Source organism: Meleagris gallopavo, chromosome 5 (assembly GCF_905368555.1).
Source record: "Meleagris gallopavo chromosome 5, MGAL_WU_HG_1.1, whole genome shotgun sequence".
Classification (NCBI taxonomy): Eukaryota; Metazoa; Chordata; class Aves; order Galliformes; family Phasianidae; genus Meleagris; species Meleagris gallopavo.
Window position 1 is genome coordinate 38,240,728 of NC_139408.1, and position 21,850 is coordinate 38,262,577.

Consider the following 21,850-nt stretch of genomic DNA (forward strand, 5'->3'; position numbering starts at 1 on the left):
ATTGTGTTCAGTTTATGGGTGTGCGCTCTTAAAGAAATGGAAGCCTAATTGTATGATAACAAAAAGTGCGAGGGAAGCTTCCCTGAGAACCTTTTGATTCACTTTGGTTACTGGTTGAGAAACTGATGCAGAGGAGGGCTGGAGATGATCGCCCAGAATCTTGTGGGAAGGTGACACTGGAACAGAGTTTAATTTGCTGTTTTAATTTCTCTGTAGGCAAGCAAATGTACACCTGGGACCACCGTGCTCAAGGGACATCAAAAGGAAACGAAAGCCAGCTGCAGCCTCCATGTCCAGCCCAACGTCAGGTAGCCTGGATTTGTGTGTGTGTCAGCATTTCTAAAGTCGTGTCCTTCTTGGGCAGAGTGCCAAAGTCGGAGTAATGAAAAATAGCATTACCTCAATTTGAAACTAAAAAAAAAAAGTGAGAGAAAGGCAACTTGTGGGGAAAATGTCGTGTGTTTTTTGTGTAGCGTGAAAAGGTGCCTAATAAACAGATCTGATCACGCAGCTTTGTTAAGCTAGCATAACTTAGTGCTTCACTGTGTGATGGCTAATAATCTGTTTTGTCAGAAAGGAGTTCCTTCCACAGTTCCTAAGTTGTGCAGCACATGATGATCAGCATGTGAGACTGTTCCTCCATTTTGGGTTGACATCAGCTGGTGGCTTTTTCGGGGTGCCTCAAGGCACTTTACAGGAGGAGAAATCAGGCAATTTTTGTGTGATCACTCAGTGAAAAGAACTGTTTCTTTTGGAGTTGTCTTACTGTTGTACCTTAAAACAATCACTTTTTTTCTTACTCGGAGGTTGTAGTGATTAAAAAGCTGTTTTATTCATCTTTCAGAATCTGAGAAAGTGTTTATGCAGAGCACAGAGGACTTTAGGAGACTTCTTTATATCCTCCCACCACTTGAAACATTTTTCCTGCTACTAAATGACCAGTGTCCTCCCAGCTAGCTCATTAAGACACTGTACAATCCAGTAACAAAGAGTTGGTTGAGTTGATGGGAAAAATGGTGATGTGAAAACCATAAAGGCCAAAGGAACTGGTGATTAATAGGAGGAATGAGATTTGATAGGTTTCACTGTAGGGCAGGTGGATAGACAGTAGAATAATGAAATAGGGAAGAAAGCTGTACCATCTTTCCAGGCCAGAGATCTGGACTGGAGAGTGTTTAAAAGGTTCTATGTTAAAAAAAAAAAAAAGATAGAAGAACATGAAAATTAATTATCTGTTGCTCAATGAAAACGTTACTTGTTATTGACTGTTGATTTAGGATGTCCTTTTCTAGCTTTTGAGTATCCTGTGCTGGGGTATTCAGACTTCTGTAGTGAAAGGATTAATAAAATTGCGTATTTGTAGCCACATAATTTTAGTTCTGGTATACTAGGTTTTTTTGGTATGAATGCTCATGTCTCATTATTATGAGACACTGTTACCTGTCTGTTTATTTTTTAGTTCAGAGTGTAATTTCTGTGCTGCATTGCTGCTTACGTTCTATAGGGAGAACTTCTATGCCTATATCTTTCAGAATATTTTAGATGAAGTGCATAATGAACATTTTTCACGGAACTGAATCTACATCTGGACTGGAACTCAGCAGTGGAAAATAGCACAGAGATCTGATAGTCTTTCAGGGAGGAGTGGGGAAAAAATAAAGTGTTACAAATTAAGGAAGGATAGCGTAGCTCTGGAATCTGGACAAGATACTTGTGTTGATCATGGAGAGAAAACTGTTGCAAAATCATTAATAGTCAGAAATGGCAAAGATCTCTGCCTTTGAACCTGCTTAGAAACATCTCCAGCAACGTTAACAGATGGACAGGGTTTTCTACAGTACTTGCAGAAAGAAGCTCCTGTGATTGGGTAACTGAAGCTGCATCCTTGTTGACTTTCTACAGCAGTCTCTCAGTTGCAGCTGGAGCACAACCTGGGCACATAACTTGGAAATTTCTGAAGCTCGGTGGTATTTCTGTTAAAGGTGCTCTGACTGCAGAATTACTGATGCCCAAAGAAATAACACAGAATTACTCTGCAGTAATGCAGAATTAACTGAAGCATCTTATGCTTGCTGGACGTTGGTGGGACAGATGCAGATTTTTCTGCCTTGCTTATACCTACGCATCACTGCATAGATGCCATCTGCTGAATTTCCCTGTCCCTGAGGAATCATGGCAGCCTCATTTTCTCACTGCAGAGGCTCTAGCTGTTTGTGGTGCCTTATTCCTTTTGCAAAAGATGGAACACAAGTGGATCAAAATGCAGGCCCATGCCTGTCACTGCAGAAATACACAGTGCTGGATTTTTCTTCACTTTTAAATAGCTTCTTAGCAGAGTCCAACTGCTCTCGTCTCACTTGTTGACCAGGTCCTGCTTCAGTGATCTCCTTTTTTGCAACCTGAGTGCCCCATGGAGGTGAAGGACGCAGCCTGAGCTGGCTCCATCAGTCAGCAGAACAAATGGGCTTGCTCTGCCGAACATCGGGCCATCTCAGATTCCACCTCTTTTATAGAGATGAGTGATGAAGAGGGGCTCGTTCTGCTTTGCCGCTGTATTAATACACATCAGGGGCCAGCTCCCGGCACTAAATCACACTACTGCATACATCTGTTATCGGACTCCTCACCAGTGTGATGAACAAGACTGCAGATAGAGGCTTCCTCGTGTCATTCTTTATAGGATTTTCCTAAAAGAATAAATAGCTCAAATCTCTGCCAACACTCTCCCCTGTCATTGTGATGAATTTAGCTTCTTTCTTAAACATGCAGCTACAAATCTTCCCCTGTCACCTCCCCCGCCGCCGTCATCCACGGAAAGTTTTGAGTTGAATTTGGCTGAAATCAGAAGATGCTAATAAAAGGAATGTGGGATGCGGATGTCGGCTTCTTTCTAGTTGCAGGAATGAGAGAAAGGAGCTGGAGATGTGTTTATTTGAGACCCAAGCAAACTAAGTTTATTCTGTTGTCTTCTCACATGTTTTTCTGTCAGTACTTAAGGGTTTGTAGCTACATTTTGTTAGAGATCTCTGTATGAATGTCAAAGAACATAAAGTACTGTAGCAGAAATGCCACAACCTTTGTCATTATAGCATTAAACTACCATTATTTGCCACAGTTTGAGGCTAACTAGCCTGAATATCACAACTGAGTTGTTGAAAAGTAGCATTTTAGGAAAAGACCTGCATGTTGAGACAATGGAAAAAATGGGCAGAAAATTCACTTGCTTTTCAGGAAATGACAATTATTATCAAAAATAAGTTGATACACTTATGTGAGTAGTGAGAGAAACTGAAAATGAAAGTTATTGCTTTCTACACTACATGATGCCTCTGTATGTGACTCCTAATATATAAGGCTTTAACAAGGTAAGATCAAAAGTCTAACTGATGTAATTTGGCCAAGGAATAAGGAAATCTGGAGAAACATTGGCTGTACTAGATTAGATCAAAAGTTTGTCCAATTCAGGGACCAAAAGCCAGTGCCTGGAGAGAAGGAAAGCCGCTGGTGATGAAGGTCCTTCAAACATTCAGTGATCTAAGATTAGGGGCATCATAATTCATTGATAGTGTCCTTGTGTTCTGTTGGACTCCATTGTGATATATTTTTTGTGTGAATTCCTCAGTGGCACTGTGGTCTGAGAAGTAGTGTGTATTTCCTTATTTTCATTGTAAATATCCTCTGTCTTGAAAGGGATCTCAAGAAGATTGTTGTGTCTGTCTTCCATTTGTTAGAGTAGACCACAAGTGTATATGGCCATGAAACACACAGCGAACAACTGTCCAACTTTATATTGATGTGTTTAGTGTTTGTGGTTGTACTTCAGGCACCTGTATATGTAGCAGTGCACATGATAACCAACATTTTATTCAGGCATCCCACTGATGAATCTGGATGAAAATTCTTCATAAATAGATTTTGTTTCTCTTTGTATGCATTCATTGTAAAATAATTGTAAAATAAATAAATTTAAAAATTTTTAAAGGTGTCAGTTAGCAGCTTCTGAAACTGCTTATTAGAGAACAGTCTGAGTAGCAGCAGTTTAGTGACTCTTGCTGCTCAGTTTCTTGCTAATGCTAATACATTTACTCATTGTGTGATGGTACCTCATAAGGAGAAGCCAAAGGTGGGAAGACTGCTAGTGAGTGTCCTTTGTGTAGTTTTGGTAGTAATAGATAGTTTAAGGATTTTCCACTTGTTTTGTTATTGTTTTTTTCTGCATATTTCCTCTTGCCTCCAGATGAAGATCAGTAGGCTCAAAGTAAAACATGCCATGTAGTGTTATCAGCTGTGTTGTTGTAGATGTATGTGAATGACTTACTGTTTTAGATGACCGAGACTGTTGGGTTCCAGGTCTACCAAGTGCATTAACCGCTAACCTCAGCCACTGATACTGGCTTTTTATGTGAACTTCAAAGCAGTCAGTCTTCTGGTTGAGGCTTGCTGTAGTTTTTTTTATCATTCATCCACTACAGAGCAGCAGAATCAGCTTGTAATGAAAATACACAAGCAGTTATTATCTGTTGGGAGAATACAAGTGATGTGTTGGGTACTGAAGCAGTTACTTGCTTAGAAAAACCTGTGGTTGCCCAAAAGACTCTTCTGACAATTTCTTGTTTTTATCTTTTGCTGTTCTGCTTGATTCAGAATACTGAGAATGGAAGTAAACTGTCATATTCCAGGTTTCTTATAATCATTCTAGCAATTTGGGTTACTGTTCAGTTGAGCTGTGGATCTGCAAATATTTTCTGCTACTTATATCTTGTTCCATTTTGAACCAGTGATCATGTTAAGAAAATGAGAATGGATTCCAGCCTAGCATAGCAGACAGCTTCTTGCTCTAATAGACTGATTTTCCGTGTTGAATATATGTGGAGGTTCATGGTATTGTCAGTACCAGTGGGCTCTGTTTTCTTCTCTAACTGAGCTTTGCAATCTGGAAATGGTCGGTATTTCAGAGACTTTGAAATTCTCAATTTTCAATAGGAACTTTGACTCATGGAACTGAAAGTTCAGAATGTGGAAATCATCAGGGCAACGGCGCTAATGCCATCAAGCATTTATATGTCAGAGAACTTGGAGGGAGCAGAACTTGCAGGAGCTCAGTAAATAAAACCCTCATATATATAAGTATTGAAGTATATGAGGAGTTTGCCACGAAGTCACTTGCTCTAACATTTTTTTTTAATTTCCCTTTCCTACTCCCCTCCTCTGTTCCCCCTTTTCTGCAATTTTATATTCCAGCAACTTTATCCGTGCACATGGATGCTGCAGAGTCAGACCTACCAGCAACGCCACCATCCCCGAAGTCCCAGAACCCTGAGTGGACAGGGAAAATACCAGCAGCTGAGAAAGCCACAATTGCTGCCTCCACTAACTTTTTTAAAATGCCACCAGAGAAGAGCCCTGGATACAGCCAGAAGGAAGCATTGCAACTGTGAAAGCGTGCTGGATTTTGGACGTGTTTGACTCTGATGTATGTCTCCACCAAACACCTTGTTTGGCAATAGAGATATCCTCAGTATTGGTGCGTGATGTGCGCCGTTATGCAGACAGAATCTGTGTTTAAAAACAGGTAACGAGTGTTGGGACTGCAGTGACTGTTTAAAATGTTCTTGCTATTGCTGTATTTATTATGCGTTCATCTCCTTACCTGATGCCAACTCATACATGCTGGATTGTATACAGAATCTTTTGGGTTTCAGATCTTGGATCTTTGTTCACTCTGTACTTGTTTGCTGCATTTGGCATTTTCTGGGTGAAAGTTCCCACTGCTACTCAAGGAGGCAAAAGTCACCCCGTGCTTACTTCTAGGCCAGGAGGATTTCTTGGCTGGGTAATTAGAATGATAACAAGTTGAAATACATAAGCTGAATTCTGTGTTTGCAGAATGTTTTCAGGCTGTGTGTATGAACTTGAATCGTGTTCCTTCTAACGAAACAAGTACAGTGCATGTCAATTCAGAAATTGCCATTGGCCCACTAGCAGCGTCGTTCCTTTGACCTTTTCCTTCTCTCTTTTTCTGAATGTCTTCCGTCTTGCTTGTGTATTGCATATTGTTTCCTAAATTTCCTGGACAAGAATTTGGGAGAACCAGTTGGACATAAATGTGCAAACTGATGTCATGGAAAGGAACTTGGACCTCCAACACTTCACTAACATTTGAAGTATGTTAGAGGATAAACCAAACTTCTGTTTCTTAGTGTTTAACTTCAAAAGTGACTGTCAGCATTTCCCAGCACATTTTCAGCTGAAGTTAACAGATAGCTGAATGAAAAAACACTTGAAGTATCACTTCTATTCAGAGCACTTTTGGCGTTGTTCAGACCACAGCTGTCTCATGTTCTTGCTCCCTTCAGAAAGTATTGTCTGCTTTATCTGTTGGAAGTGTCTCCACCTGCTGATGATTGTACTTTACTCTGCAGCATACACAGAAGAGATTCTGTTCTCTACCTAATGCTTCCACTTCATCCTCAGTTACCTTCTATGTTGCAGTATATATGGGTAGTGATTTCTCCCTACTTTTCTTATATTCCTTATCATATTACACTTTAATTATTCTATTTGCAGCATATTTTGGAGTTCATTTTTAAAATATATACCTGCGTAGCATGTGTCAAGGGACCGGTGACCTCACAGGTTCTCAAGTCCTTTAGCAGTAGGATATATTTGTATGCATACCGTTGTTTTTACTTTCCTCACTGGGTGGAGCTTTCAGACAGGACTGTTAAAGCTTCTAAAATTCATTTTGAATATGGAGGTTCACCTAGAACTGTTTTTACTGTTTTTGCAGTGGTTTTAACTGTTCTGCAGTGTTTACCTCTTTTATAAATCAGTAGCTGAGGGACAGATTTGATAGCAAGGCTATATGGTGGTATTTTATATTTAATTCTGTATTAAAATGTTAAATGGTCATAACGTATACAAAACAAAAATGGAATGGCTCAGTCTAAATGCAGATTAACAAATACAGTTATATTACAGACATACTGCCTATCTCTGATCCCCTAATACCTGCTTATTCTTGGGGAGAGATCCAAATTGGATTTACGTTTCGCAGCCCAAGCAAACTGTCAGATCTGTCCATGCAAATCCCTCTCAAAACGTTTTTTTTGTTGTTGTTAGTGGTACTTTTTAGAACTATATAGATCAAGAAAAGCCCTTTTATCTTGCTAAAGGAGTACAGGGGTCAGTTCAGATTATGAGACGGGCTGTGGGGGTTTTGTGGAGAGAGAAGTATTCCTGTTTTTAAAGTTACTGGATTGTCTTATTTTGTACTTTAAGCACTTGATTCAGTGGCGCTTGGAGGTTAGTGGAAGAGGTCTCAGCACTGGGAGGGCCTATCGTCTGGAACTGAAAAGTAGTGTCTTTTCTACGTAGGTCTTGTAAGCATGTTCAAGGCAAAGGTGATCATCTTCTTATGACAGCATGCAGATAAATTTTAGTTTTGGAACCTTGTAACCTAACCTGCAGCCAGTTTCAATGACAAGGAGTAGTCTCCCTAAAAGAGCATTTGTGCAATTCAGAGGCTTTTATCTCAAGAAGGATCTTCTAAAACTTCACTTGATTTGAGTCTATTCAACAGATGCACTCTTGTTTCAATTTAGTTGAAATTTTAATCGGTCTTTTGTGCTCCCCCTTTTTAAAACAATTCTGATATTGTATGATATATTCTGAGGATTGTTTGGAGTAGTTCTGTTTTTTCTATAATCTAAGGACAATTTTAAAATTTTTATGAGAATTGTTGTGAGGTTTTAGGGAATTAATGGCCTTTTTCTCACTCTTGGGAGAGACACCAGGCTTGACGTGATTTTTCTCTGGGGGCACTGCAAGATAAATTATCATCAGATTTTCCTATTGAGGTCAGTAGTGCTGTTCATCTTGTTAAGCCCTTAGACTGTAAGCTCCCTAGGAGGTCTTACTTGCCTTTAAAGGTTAATGTACCTGTGGCACTACTGAAGAGCAACTATAGCAGGCCTTGTCTTGATAAATAGTGTTTCCTGCCACTGCGACTTCCTGAAAGTGAGGGGAGACTCAAATTCCTGCAGCTGCCCTCTCTTCAGTATTTCTGTGTTAGACTCCATTTGTAGGTCAATCAGGCTCTTGATCAAATTTGATTCTCCTGACTGGCAGACAACCTAAATGAATCACATGTCATGTTCCATCTTATTACTCCAGGGTTTATCTAAATTCATCGTCATACTTCAGTAGCTTGATTCAGATTTCAATATTTGCAGCATTCTTTGATGAATGAAGTAGGTGTGTTGTTTTGCAATACTCACTTGTATTCCACTTCTTGTCCACCAGGACTCCCTACTTATTTCCAGATCTGTCTTCCTCTCTAGATGATGTTCAGCCAGTGCCTTACACAGGGCTAGTCTGTCCCAGATGCAAGAATCTCTACCTGCCTTTGGGTGAGATTCAGGAGGTCTTGTTGTCTGCTTACTCATTCAATCCCTCTGGGTGGTACCTCTTGCATGTCAGCAACTCTCTCCAGTATGCTTGTTTTTCTGTTATTGTTGAGAGTATGATCTGTCTCTTTCTCTGCATCACTCATGAAAACTCAGAATAGCATCAAGTATTCTCTTCTGAGACACACTTTTCATACCTGCCACCATGTAGACTTCAAACCACTAGTCATTCCTTGAGCTTGACAGGTCAACCAGTTTCTCACCGACCATACTGGGCTGCACGCAGAGCTCCCCAATACAGCTTATAAGGATGCTGTGAGAAACTGCATCAGGAGGTTTGCTGAAATCAAAGTAAGCCTCATCCACTGCCCTCCACTGGCATTTCATTCTAGAAGGCAGTCAAATTCATACCTCATAAATCTGACTGCCTCTCCTAGCCACCTTCTTCTCCTCTGAAGCTTGGAAATGGCTTGCAGAACTTGCTCTATAAACTTAGGAGGGGCGGAGGTAAGGCTGACTAGCCTATCGTTCCCATTTCCTCCTCGTTGCATTTTTATGAAGTGGCATAATGTATTCTCCTTCCTGCATCTGTTATTGGGAACATCATGCAATTGTTACAGGTTTGCAAAGTGATAAAGACCAGCTCATAATGACATTCTTATGCAAAGAGGGCTTTATTTATGTACAAGAACATTTATATGTAGTGAAAGAGAAAGTCAGAGCTGGGAGGAGAACTTTTAGTAGTTATTCTTTGCACATTTCTTGTAGCCCAGTGAGCTTTTGTGAGGCTTATGTTCCAGTTTGGTAGATACCAGGGGAGTGCAAATTAAAGAATGAATTTATGATTTTAAGGTAAGGTACAGTAAAGAGTGAGGGAGGCAGGAAAAAAGTAGTTGGAGAGAAACTTCTAAGAGGCTGGGACTAGTGCTACTGAGTGATAAATTAGCTTCATGATTGTACTGTGTAGAGGTGTGTCTTGCTAGCGTTCCTGAATAATGATATTGAGATGCTTAGTGCTGCCCTTCAAACTGTAGAAGCTCGCTCTGTTACTTGGTGGATGTTGCAGACAACTGCTCAGTGGGCAGAGAATGAGAAGGAAATTGGTGAAGAACAGTCGTTGAGAATCTTCTTTATTGTAATTGCCTTCTGTACTGAAGAAAGAACATGCCATGATGTATGTGACTGGAAATTGAGAAGGAATTATGTCAAGCAGATAAAGACTTTGCTTTGATGTCTTCAGGAACAGTTTCTTAGCCAGAGAACGCCTCAGTGAAGCAAAAGTAAAGCCCGCTACATGTCGTTTGTTCAAAAAATGTGATTTAATAGCCCTTTATAGGAGACCATCAAGGGAGAACGAATTTCTATTCTCACTTTGATACTGTATTGTTGTGTCTTTGTCTCCTGCATTCTAGTCCTGTTTGTGTTTGCACTGAGGCATTCTGGTTTTGTACTACAAAATACAGGAAAAATATGATGTTGCTGCTTAGGGCAAAAAACATAAGGGACTACTTGCTATAAAGAAAGCAAAATTATCAGAGGCCATTAATTTTTACCCAGTACAAGAATAGAATTCAGCACAGAAAGAGAACTGAGTATCTTAACTACACCAAAGCGTCTTCTTTAAGGAAGTGAACTGTGTCACGGGCATATGAGGCTGAACTGTCACTGGACACCCATGCATGTCTAGCCCGCAGCCAGGTGACATACCAACTTGTGGAGACAAAACGTGCTTCCCAGCTTTGATGGGGGTAGAATTCCATCTCAAGTGCAAACGTGGCTGTTAGTGTGATTTCAGTGTGTTGAGAATAATGTATCAGCTGGCATACCTGGAAAGGAGACTTCTTGTACCAACTCAGAGAACTGGTAAAATTGGAAGATGGACTGATACATTCTGTTATATCAAAGAAAGATGCAAAATATATATACCTGCAAACAATAATCACAAAAAAGTATTGCTGACCACTGCATGCTTGTGACCCGGTACATTCATTGTCTTTAAAGCAGAGCTGCCAGTGTTATGAATATGATCGTATTATGATCATGAGGTTTTGCAGAGCTGTTCTAATTTAATTGTAATCTCTGAAGAAAATAGGATGAAGAGTGTAAGAGAAGTAGCACTAGGTCAGGTCAAAGGTCTGCCTAGCTTGGTATTCTGTTTCTCACAGTGCCAAGTTTGTATGCGTAGAGATTACTTAAGAACAAATGAGTTGTATGGTGATATGTCCCTTTTACATCGTTAGCCCCAGTGTCTGGTCTCAAAAAGATATAAACTTTCTTCAAGACTGAAGAAAACCTTTGCGAACCTTTTAGCAATAGTACTTTTCCTGCAACTGAGTTTAATTATAATTTTAGAAGGACATGTAATCTGACTTCAGAAACTTCAAGGATTAGATCATTTTCCTTGGTAGTCATTTTTCTTATTAATTGCCCCCTCAGTTAGGATACTGCATCTTTCCTTGGAATAGTGCTTTTCCCTAAGTATCAGCATCCTGACACTTTGTCTTGCTATGCTTTTTTCAGCAAGGTTGAAGAGTCCTATTCTTCCTTTACAACTAGCTTCTTCGTTGTGTACAACTATCTATTGACAGTCAGCAAGTGCTTGTAATCCGTTAATCCATGTAAGTCTCACAGTATAAAACTTGTCATTCAGCCTTTTAGTTCCTTTCCTCCATGAACATCTCCAATATTCCACATTAATCTGCATTGTGTTCTAGCGTATTCTTTACAGAAGCAGGAAATCTTGCTTCCCTGTTGCTGTTCATGCTTCATATATTTGTATAGTCAAATATCGTAGTCCTTGCTGCCCAAACAGTGCCATAACTACGATAAAAATCACATTCAGGCAGCTGACCCTGAATCTGAAGTTCTGCTTTTCAACACATGGGCTCCTATAAAGTAAGACTAATAGTCGTTTTTTTAAATTCCAAAATGCATTGTGTTTCCTTTAGCTGTATTACAGTGCAGTGTTGGATGAATGTTCTTATAATTCAGAATACTTAAGAGCTTAGTCTGTTTGGTTTGCCACTGTGATGGCTGGTAACTTTATCATACTAAAAGACCAAAATGGAAGGTTTCTTCTCATGGAGGAGCCCTGCCTCACTCATCTGAGAGAAGATGGCGTGTCTGCAGGAAACAATTTTCTGGGAATATATAATGTTAGGGAGCAGTGACCTTGTAGAGAGAGTGCAACTTTAAAATACTTCACACTATCATTTTTCCAAGATAAATGTAATATTCCAATGATAGCATAGTGCCGCATTTGAATTGTTGCTTACATGTTTAAGGTCCCTTCCAACCCATACTGTTCTATGATTATATGATTCACATCCCAAGTCTTGGACGTAATGTTAATGTCTCATGCTGGCATTTTTTTTGTTGTTGTCCAGAATTATATGTGAGAGTGCAGTAAATCAGGACTGCTTTGGCCTGATCTGAGAGCCCCCACTCACTGGTGAAGCCTTTGAATTTTCTTTCAAGTCTGGCAACACCAGACAGTTAGCCAAATCACCATCAGTTTCATTGTAGCTTCCTTCTGTCCCAGGCCTACTCAGAGGTAGCTCAGAAACAGCTGTACTCTAAAGAGCCACATAGTATATGTCAAAACTGTTTTATGTGGTCACAACATTTAACTGTTTAATAAGTATTGGATTCTGCATTCTTAGGAGTCTGTTTTGGGGTAATGTAAATAAGATTCTTGTTTGTATTCTTTTGTCTTTAACATGTATTATCTGAAAAAGGGCCTTTCAGAATCTGTATTCTGATTATAGAAACTGGAAATAAATCAATATATGAAAGATTTGTTGTATCTGATACAAAGTGAGCTGAGCGTGGGAAAAGGTTCAGTGATATCCAAGTAGATTTACAGAATTGGAATGGTTCATAATCTTTATGCTTCCTCATCTGTTTCCTTAAATACCTTGAATATGGCAACCTGAGAGTCTGTAGGAATTAATATGCTTTTTTTCCTTTGAATTGCAAGCTTGGTAAAGATTTGAGGTAACTCATCATGTCCATTCTTTGCTCAATAATTTTTGTTTGTTTCCTAATTTGCCATGATGTCATGTCTAGGCAATTGTGATGTTCCCTGTTTGGAGCTTGAAATGATTCCAGAGTTTCTTAAGTATCCTTTCGCTTTCAAGTCATCACTTTAGATTTGCCAAGTCCCAAAAAAGATTTCATATAAATGAGTGGTCAGTCTCAACTGATATTTTAATGGATATATATTCATTTTACCTTTAAGACTGATTTACATCATTATGTTTTCCAGTGATAGCAGCAGCATCAAAGATCAAATTAGCAGTGGCTGTTGAATTTTCTCTTGCATGCATTTGTGTCCCTAAATTGATAGCTCTGCATGCTTGTGTGAGGAATGAAAGAGAACTCCTTCTACATTATCTGTTCCCAGGAACACAAGCTGATGGTACGTTTTTAAAACAATGGTCAAGATCCTTTGGAAGCTGCTTCAAATTCTTAATCTTATATGTGGGTTGGTTGTTTTGTTTTCCAGTTTGTAAAGCTGGTGATTTTCCCCTCTCGCCTTCAAGCTGCACCTGTGAGAACTGAGAAGTGTTTCTGGTGAAATGTGCTGATTTTTGTTGGGAGGAAGGAGAAAAGAGCTCTTAAGAATAGAATCCCTTTGGAGAAGTACCCCAGTTCAGCAAACATGATCAGCTATGGATAATAATCAAAATATAGTCAGATATTCACAGTTAGTTAAGAGCTGCTTTGGTCTTCCATCTACCTGCATTTGTTTCTTAGTAATAAATATTTCATTTGATAATTGGGGCATTTCTTAACTCTTATTTTTTTTTTTTTTAAGTTGATTTTTTGTTTGTTTTTTCTTTTGCCACATGCCCTTAATTTTACAGGCACGGGGCAATAACTTCTTGAAGGGCTGCTGGTAACTTCAGTAGCAGGGCTGGCTGCAGGGTCCTATTGAAGTGGTGGCTTTATTCTACTACTGGTATTTTTCAGATCATGCTTGTTTCGCACTTTTGCACCTCAGAGAATTTACACCGCATGAAAATACACATGAATACAAGTAGACTAACTAATGTATTTATGGAGGATTTCTCACCTATATAAATGATATTTCAAATTTGGGAGCGTAAGACTTGTTCTCTACTAAAGTCAAGCAATTTTCCAGTAAGGGAAACTTGATAGTTGCTTTTTAATGAAAAGAAATAGAATTTCAGACTGCTAAGTGACATTGATTTCATTCAGTCCAGGTGAGGGAACAACAGGGAGATATCTGAGGATGAAAACAAGAGGAGAGGTTATGCACGTTTTAGTCAGGAGGTCTGCCCTTAGGAAGACAAAAACACATGGAATGTATAAAACACCTTTAAAATAGCATCATATTTGAAGAGCTGAAGAACTTCATAAAAGGTTCACCAACATTGCCTTTCTTTTTTCTTCATTGTTTTCTTCATCATGCTTCACTCTATGCCTTGCAAACATATGGACTTCACTCAGTCTCCCCCTGTCCCTGGGGACGTCTGCATTCCTGTTTTCAGAAAGCCAGAGATGAAGATTCTCTTAATACTGAATGCTGTGTGGAGAGTGAAAGAAATTCTGTGTTTTTTTCTTGGCTATCTGGTGTCTCCACAAAAGGAGCCTAAGAAAGAGAGCTTCCAGAGGGGCTTTCATGCACCTTTTCTACCTTGATGGTTCTTTTGGATATCGTGGACACAGCAGGGAGTAGGAATGTGGAGTAGAGGAGCAGATTTCCAGGATCCATGGGACTGCCCCTGTTCTGCACTTAGCCAGCACAGAGGCTGCTATGGAGCAACCCTGGAACCAGTGGCATTTCCCATTCTGCTTACCACATCAGTAAGAGTGCTGCATGACTCCAGACACCAACTTCCTGGGTTTCCATTTGTTTATATATTTAAGCAAGTATATTCTTTAACAGAAGAAAGAAGAAAAAAAAATGATTCATGATTACACATGTAGACAAACCAGGCTATAATTCAAGTTGAGTTGGACTGTGTTGCTCTAATTAGTACAGCCAGCCCTTTTGCATGCACAGTACAGTGTAGTCAGGCAGTTGCAAAAGTTGGGGGTTCTCCCCTTTCACATTGGGTTCCTGCCTCGATCAGTGTGAGAGAGCTTAAGTTCACTCAGTGTACAGCTATGTGGGTTTGTTTTTTCTCCTTCATTTAGACACTTCAAGCTGTATTCATTGCACAGCATCCAGACTGTACTCTGAAGAGGGAAGAAGTAATTTCCTTGTTAGTGTCTTCAGGGTGCCTCCTGCTATGGTAATATAAAATGTTAATGGATTTATTTATGCACTAGAAATTTGGATATTATTGTCACCCTTATTTTACAGAAGAGTTTCAGTTGTTGAGGCCTAAACAATAATTAGGAATTGTCTCTGAATTTGGGAGGCCCAGGATGTGCTACCAATGAACTGGTAACTTTTGTAGATTCAAATAATTTTTTCTAACTTCTATGAACAGCTGTGAGTGCCAGAGATTCTGGAAATTCAGCCACAACATACCGGTGAGGTGAGGAACACTGTGCTCATTGCTGGAGTCTCTCTGTTGCTTCTCAGGCATCACAGAGATGACAACAGGCAAGCATATCTTCAAGGCTATTGGTCACTTGCATTCATCACAATAGCTTTGTTTTGACAGTCTCCTGCTTTGGTTTTTCTGCCTTTACCAGTAAATGAGTAAGACCCCAGAGGTGTGTGTTTGATGCTCTGTGAAGCTGGATTCTGATTGAAAATAAACTGTGTGATCATTTGATTTAACATTGTAATGTTATACACAAAGGGATGAATTAGGATAGCAGTTCATTTCTTCAATTTTGAATATTTCTATATGTATTCAGATACATATGTGTATGTATGTATATATACAACTATAAAACTTATTTTTACACTAGGGGTTGTTGGTATGTATTCCCTTTGTGTTGGGATTTCTTCACAGGATATTTTAGCTTCCAAAAATACGCTTTCTCTCTGGGTCCTGGACTTCAAAGGAGTTGAAAAAGGAAGAGCAGACCAACTGTGTGGTTTGGCAGATCTGCTGTGATGTAGCTAATCAACTACAACTTGAGAAAGAGCAATAGGTAAGTGAAAACTTAGTCTTGAGCAGTTACACTTCATATACTTTTACCTGAACACCACAGGCCAATATGACTGTTGGCTAATGTCTTGCATGGACATTTCAAGTGTTACACTCTGACTCTCTTCCCTAAACTCCAAAGAAATGATTATACAGTGCATTAAACCAACTGTTATTTAAGGAGCTGCCTGTCAGTGCCCAGGTCGGTAGAAAGTGACATCTCAGAAGTTTTGTTGTGTGTTTTTGCCCTAATGTCATCTTTGGAACCAGAGTCAATAATCTGAACTGTATCGGAAGGAGAAAGGCATTAAGAACAGTATTGACTTTTACCTGTCCTGTATTTTGTTCTGTTTTCTCCTTTGAATCTCAGGTTTAAATCTTGTAGAGAAATCAGCACTTTTCCTTCTTTTTTTTCTTAAAACTTAAACAAACCAAAAAAAACCTCCACCTTTCTCCAGTGTTTATTAGAATTCTTGTGTCAGATCTGGTTAACAGGCTCTATTTGCAGCTGAATTCCCAATTTCTGATGTAAACAGATGCAATTGACCTGAAACACAGAAATCAGAATGTTTGAATTTCCACAAAAGCTATCTTGAGATGGGGCAGGTAGCTGCACTTGTATCCGTATCATTGCTATAAAGCATTGTGGACCACGTTATCCCTTGCTTACACGCTGCACCTATACGCCTGTGCTAAATGGGCTCTTCCTGAACAAAAGTGCATATTTTGTGCTACAGAAGCATTTAAGATTGCACATGATATAATGCTGTACACCTTATTCCTTCTCTTCTAAAGCAGTAATTGTGGCTACCATGTGGCTCAGACACAGCTCTGCTGACACCTGCAAACTGTTTTTGGGTAAGCTACATCCTACCTGTGTATACATACTTAAATGCAACTGTGGTATTTGCTCACGGGAAGGTATCAAATGCTTATCACAAAAAGCTGGGAACTGGAAGCAGCAGATCTAGTATATTCAGAACGTGAGTATTCTCTGCCATTCTGCAAGTACTTTGAGTTTTGGGGTACAGATGAGTATAACTTCACTGAGCAACTGCTGGTAAATGAAAATTGGAATACAGTGTTCCCTGGAGAGTTTGTCTGTCATGGAGCTCAAGAGGTTAATGTGTAGTTATGTGGTGATACTATAATTTTATATGCATCTGCAGATACTGGTAATAGATATTAAACTGGGCATTTACATCCTTATTATGGGCCAGTACTTGATGTCATAATAAAAAAGTCACATCAGAAAAGTATGGGATAAAAATCTGATTATGCCCCTTTTGGAGTGTAAATGGCTTTAAAATTCAAATTGTCACCTGATGGGAGGATCAGGAAGGAGTCAGAACAAGGGCAAAAGGGTGAGGCTGTTGAGGCACAAAGGGCAGGGTAGGGAGGAAAAAGGCAGGCTGGATAAGGCCTTTGCTTGTGCAGTTTATATCCACATGAATACTACATCTCATTACTTAGCTCTTTGTGTCATCTCATTAAACATAAGCTTGAGTGAAAGGTGGACTTTGCAATGTAGTATGAAGGTCAGTAGACCACAGTTCTTTGGTCTTTATCCCAAGAGTGCAAATGTGGTCGATGTTGGTGAGGCTAAAATCTCATGGTTAAAGCAGTGTTCTTGTTTGAAAAACAGCAAACATCAGAACTACAAAAGAGTTCCCAAAGCCAGGCAAAAGCTAGAACTCTCTTGAGGCTGTCCTCAGTAACTGCAACACCTGGCTCAAATCCTAAGGGGAAGGATGGATACTGAGGGGAACTGAGAAATGGAATAGGGTGGTGTAGGTTAAAATCCTACTTAAGGAGTACAGTGGAGACTACAGCAGCATGCAGTGTGGACTGTATATGCAGCTAGACAGATTGGGTCAGGAAGCTCGGCTGCAGTGCACTCAAAGGGCTTCCGACACCTGGAATGTCTGTGGGAGCTGAAACTCTGCAGAAGATAAAAACTTGGAAGGGTGTTGACCTTCCATTTTGTTGCTTCTTTCTTATCCAAATACATCTTGCAAAGTCTTCACAGCTGACTGTAATATTAGGGACATTATATGTTTGGGAAATGTGAAGTGTAGTGCCATGAAATGAAAGGTCATCGCAGCTGAAAGAGGAAACCTTCCTCCACCATTCCTGCCCCATTTTCCCAGGCCTGGCTGTAACATCCTGCTGTTTCTGTGGCACTCCTTGGAGTCACCCCTCTGAGTAGCAGCAGCCTCCTAACAGGAGGAAAACAACAAGCAATGACCACAACAACAAAAGACCCTGAAGCACAAAAACCTTGCTTTCTGCTGATGTAATCAGTTGATTGGCTCAGCTGGTGTGTGTGAGGAGTGCCAGAGGCAGCAGCAGGCCTGAGGGGAGGGGGGGCTGCCTGGGCAGGAGGAAGGCTCGCTCAGCAGGCAGCTCCACTTTGTTTTGGCTAAGTTGCTTGCAGGCTTGTGGCTGCTACCCCACATTCTCAAGGAATTCAGCAACTTGCAGCAAGTGTAGAGTCCAAGGCTGCGAGGGGTGCTTCGCAGGGCCTGTAAGTCACACAGAGCTGCCTCACCAGCAGCTGTGTGCTCCTCATCTCCCAGGTGTTCCTGATGGGGTTTTACACCATCTCTAGCTCAGGTAAGAAGGGACATTTCCTATGCGATAACTGCATGTGTTTCTTAAAAAGGGACTGTGGCTGGATAGAGCTGGTCTGCTTTAGAGAACCCCAAGTGTCTTTCTGGTGGATCTCTTTGGGGATGATTTGTCTGTTCAGAGTAATGGGTGACAGGCAAAGTGAAAGAAAATATATATGATGAGAACCAGCCTTTCTGGTGAGTGAGAATGTTACCTGAATAAGTCAGTGGAGTCCTCAGTACAGGAGAAACATGGACCTGTTGGAACATGTCCAGAGGAGGGCCACAAAAATGATCTGAAGGATGGAACACCTCTCCTATGAGGACAGGCTGAGAGAGCTGGGGCTGTTCAGCATGGGGAGGGGAAGGCTCTGGGGAGACCCTGGGACCAGGCTGTCAATATCTAAAGGTGGGCTATAAGAAAGAAGGGGACAGACTGTTTACCAGGATCTGTGGTGATAGGACAAGGGGAAGTGGCTTTAAATTAGAACAGGGGAGATTTAGGTTGGGAAGAATTTTTTTCAAGTACTGAAGGCCTGGAACAGGTTGCCCAAAGATGTTGTGGATGCCCCATCCCTGAAGACGGTCGAGGCCATACTGGACTAGGCTTTGAGCAACCTGAGGGAGCTGTAGACATCCCTGTTCATTGCAGGGAAGTTGGACCAGGTGGCCTTTAAAAGCCCCTTCCAACTCAAGTGATTCTATGAAGCCTTTTGTCTTTTGCAATAGCTTTCTCTAGAGGTACTGGGATGTTGAAGCCCCTCACCAGCATGCTCCACAGTATTTTGGAATGGGATTTAAGGCAAGAAACAAGATATTTCAAGCAGTTAGAACTTTGCAAGGGTTGCAGAGCAAATCCACAGCAAGCCCAAAAGGCTTTTGAGCCAGCTTCTCTAGAGCCCTTGTATTTGTATGACACAATGCTCCAAGAGGCTGTCTGCTTGGTGGGTAAGATGGATACCAAGCAGGCCTGGGGCAGGCAGTCTGCCCTTGAGTGAGGACCATTCAGTTATTAGCAGATTCTGGTTTGTGAATGGCCGCATCTCGGCTTGGATGGCTTTTGGCTGCTAAAAAAACAGGAATGGAGAACTCCATCCCCCTATTTGCAATTAGTGTTCATTATTAAATGCTGACAGTGTATTCTCTCATGTATCTGGATTTTGTTTATGCATTGGTTGTTGCCATAAGCTTCTGTACTGTAATGTCTTACTTTAGCTGCTGTTGAAAGAAATCCAAGTAACGGTGTGCTTTGAGAAGGATAGGGGTGCCTTGGCACAGACAGCAGGAGCAGTTCTGAGGGAAGGATGAAAATGGGTTTAGTTAAGTGGGAGCCTGGCAAGGAGTAAATGGCAATGCCTCTGTGTGCATCTCTGTGCTCAAGTGTAATGATGCCAGATTTTTTGAGGGGGATGAGGAGTTAGATAGAAGGTGTAATTGAATGCAGGGGGATGAGCTAGCCATGGAAATGGCTTTGGCAGAGGGTGCTTTTAGCAGACGTGGTATATTTGGGTGAACAGGTGGTGTTTGAGGTAGTAAGTGTGGCACCTAGGCCGGGAGACTGCAATTGCTGGAGATGACCAGAAGGGTAGAGGGGCATGCAGAAATGATAAGAGAACGTGGGCTGTATGCATAGGAGGAGGAAGAAATTAAAAGCAGAGAGAAGGGAAATAGTGAATATAACCTGAATCCATAGCCAGCTTGAAGAGCATTTTAGGTGTAACAGACAAGAAAATGGCCTCTGTTCCTACCATGGGGGAGAGGAGACTGATTCCATTGTGCAGGGTTCACAGAGGACCTAGAAGGTCTAAGGTGCAACATCTGGGTTAAATACTAAGGTGTGTGCTGTGGCTTCCTGCCCTGCTTTGCAATGCTGAGCTGCGTGTGGAATGCCACGCATCCTTAGTTGGCCCTTTTGGAGATTGGAGGTCTCCTGTGCACCTGTAAAAGAGAATTCAAAGAGAACTCAATCAAGAGAAAATGTGCCTGGATTTGTATAGTTTGATTATGAGGAGCCAGCATCTTGAGAGCTCTATGTCACCACAGCCCATCTGCTCAGAATGGTTGCAAGGGAGTATGTTAAGATAATAAATTTTGAAAAAGGGAGGCTTTTTTTTTCTTCTTTTTCTAAGGCCACCTCTGCCACTTCTCCTCCTCTCCTCTCTTCAGTAAGGAAGTGGAACATTAGCTGGTAATAATCAACATAGCTTCCTAGAGTTCTACTAGAGCAAAAGATTTGGCATGTTTCTTCATACAATGGGAACGGACAAGGAAGGATGTCATGAGGATGGCTTGTCTCTCTGGAATGTGCTCGCTAACTGCTAACGTGGCCTAACTGGTCACAGGTTGTGTTTGCCTGTCTGAGCCTCATTCCTAAAATACAGGTGGCTTCAGGGGCTGCAGAGACCTTGATATTCCCTGGTCTCCAGGAGTGGAGTAGGATGAGCTGGGTTATCAGGTACTATTTATGTGTTGCTGAGGTTTGCTGTGTATAACTGTCCCTCTGCATATTACCATTTCATCCTGGGAATAATCTGATGGAGTCACTGCAAGCATCTCTCCAGGCTATCTTTAACTGCAAAAATGACTGCTGTTAGTTATTTTATGTATTTTGGATACATAGCTCTGGTAATCCAGAGCTCACTTGTTGAAGTAAATTGAGGCTGTCACCACTAGAAAGCTACTTTCCTCTGGCTGCTGCTCAACTTGCCCACTTGGAACAAGTACCTCTATTTTCCCCGTCTCTTACTTAGTCTTTCCTGATCTTTCCAACCCTCTAATGTTGCCGTGCCACTGCTTCTCTCCCATAGTCCATGTTCAGGTATGGCTATTTAAAAGCAATCACTGTCAACATTTGTCATTAATCTGTTTCCATTTTTATTTATAAAAGAAAGAGAGAGAGAACGGAACAGCAGCAGTAGCAGGGCAATTGCAGATGAATAATGAAAGGATTCATCACAGCCATAGCAGGATATATATATTTTTTGCAGCCAAGCGAGACGGATTCCCATCACAGCTCGGGGACTCGTTCCACACAACCACTCATCTTTCATGCTGGGGGAAGGGAAAGGTGGAGACAGTATCATTATGGATGTAACGGGGCTCTGAAGTGACTGGTCAAGGTTGATGCTTCAGTCACAAGGAATCTGCTTACAGGAATTTTCTCTCTACCATGTACTGTTGCCTTCTACAGCAGCCTGCTGAGAAAGGAAGGGAGGCTGAGTGTTTGCTAACGGGGAAACTTGCTGAGTGCTCAGATCGCTAAAGAAGGACAAGATATCTGGTGAAGAAATGACACGGGTGAGGAACTTGTCTCAGAGGAAATGAGGGACACACTGATCATTCTTTCTCACTGTTTTGTCTTTGAGCCCACAATCATGTTTGTGGTCATATCAAGAGTCAGCTTTTGGCTTGCCCTAATCCCTTCAGCTTTACAAATCCATCTTCCCTGGTGAGCAGTGACATTTTTTCTTCTTGTCCGTTATTAGTAAAGTGGAAGAAAAATGATGAGATGGAGGATGCTGAAATACTCTGGAGTCCCAAAGAGTCCAGAAGAGAAATAATAATCATTTAAAACAAACAAAAAACCCACAGCCAAAACTCCAGATAGGCCCAATTGATTAAGATGTGCACTCAAACCTATCAAGATCTTTGTATTCACCTGTTTGCCACATTAAGGGGAGCCAGGCTGGGGAGTGAGCTGTGCTGAGTGATTCTGAGAGGCGTGACTGCAGTTGCCATGTCTGCTCCTGGATTT

General features: G+C 41.0%; 1 protein-coding gene across 8 annotated transcripts in view; it reads left to right on the forward strand.

Annotated features, from left to right (window-relative positions):
* The window catches only part of GPATCH2L (G-patch domain containing 2 like), a 78,988-nt gene extending 63,684 nt beyond the window's left edge, over positions 1-15,304 (forward strand). For 6 of the 8 annotated variants that reach the window (XM_085225347.1, XM_010711747.4, XM_085225346.1 and 3 more), the window contains 2 exons: positions 217-308; positions 5,242-15,304. In XM_085225347.1, the coding sequence (XP_085081473.1) occupies positions 217-308; positions 5,242-5,438 (289 nt within the window). In that variant the 3' untranslated portion in view covers positions 5,439-15,304. Of the gene's footprint in view, positions 1-216; positions 309-1,532; positions 3,976-5,241 lie in introns of those variants that run through there. The other 2 variants (XM_085225349.1, XM_085225351.1) reach the window with 1 other exon arrangement.
* The last annotated feature ends 6,546 nt before the right edge of the window (positions 15,305-21,850 follow it).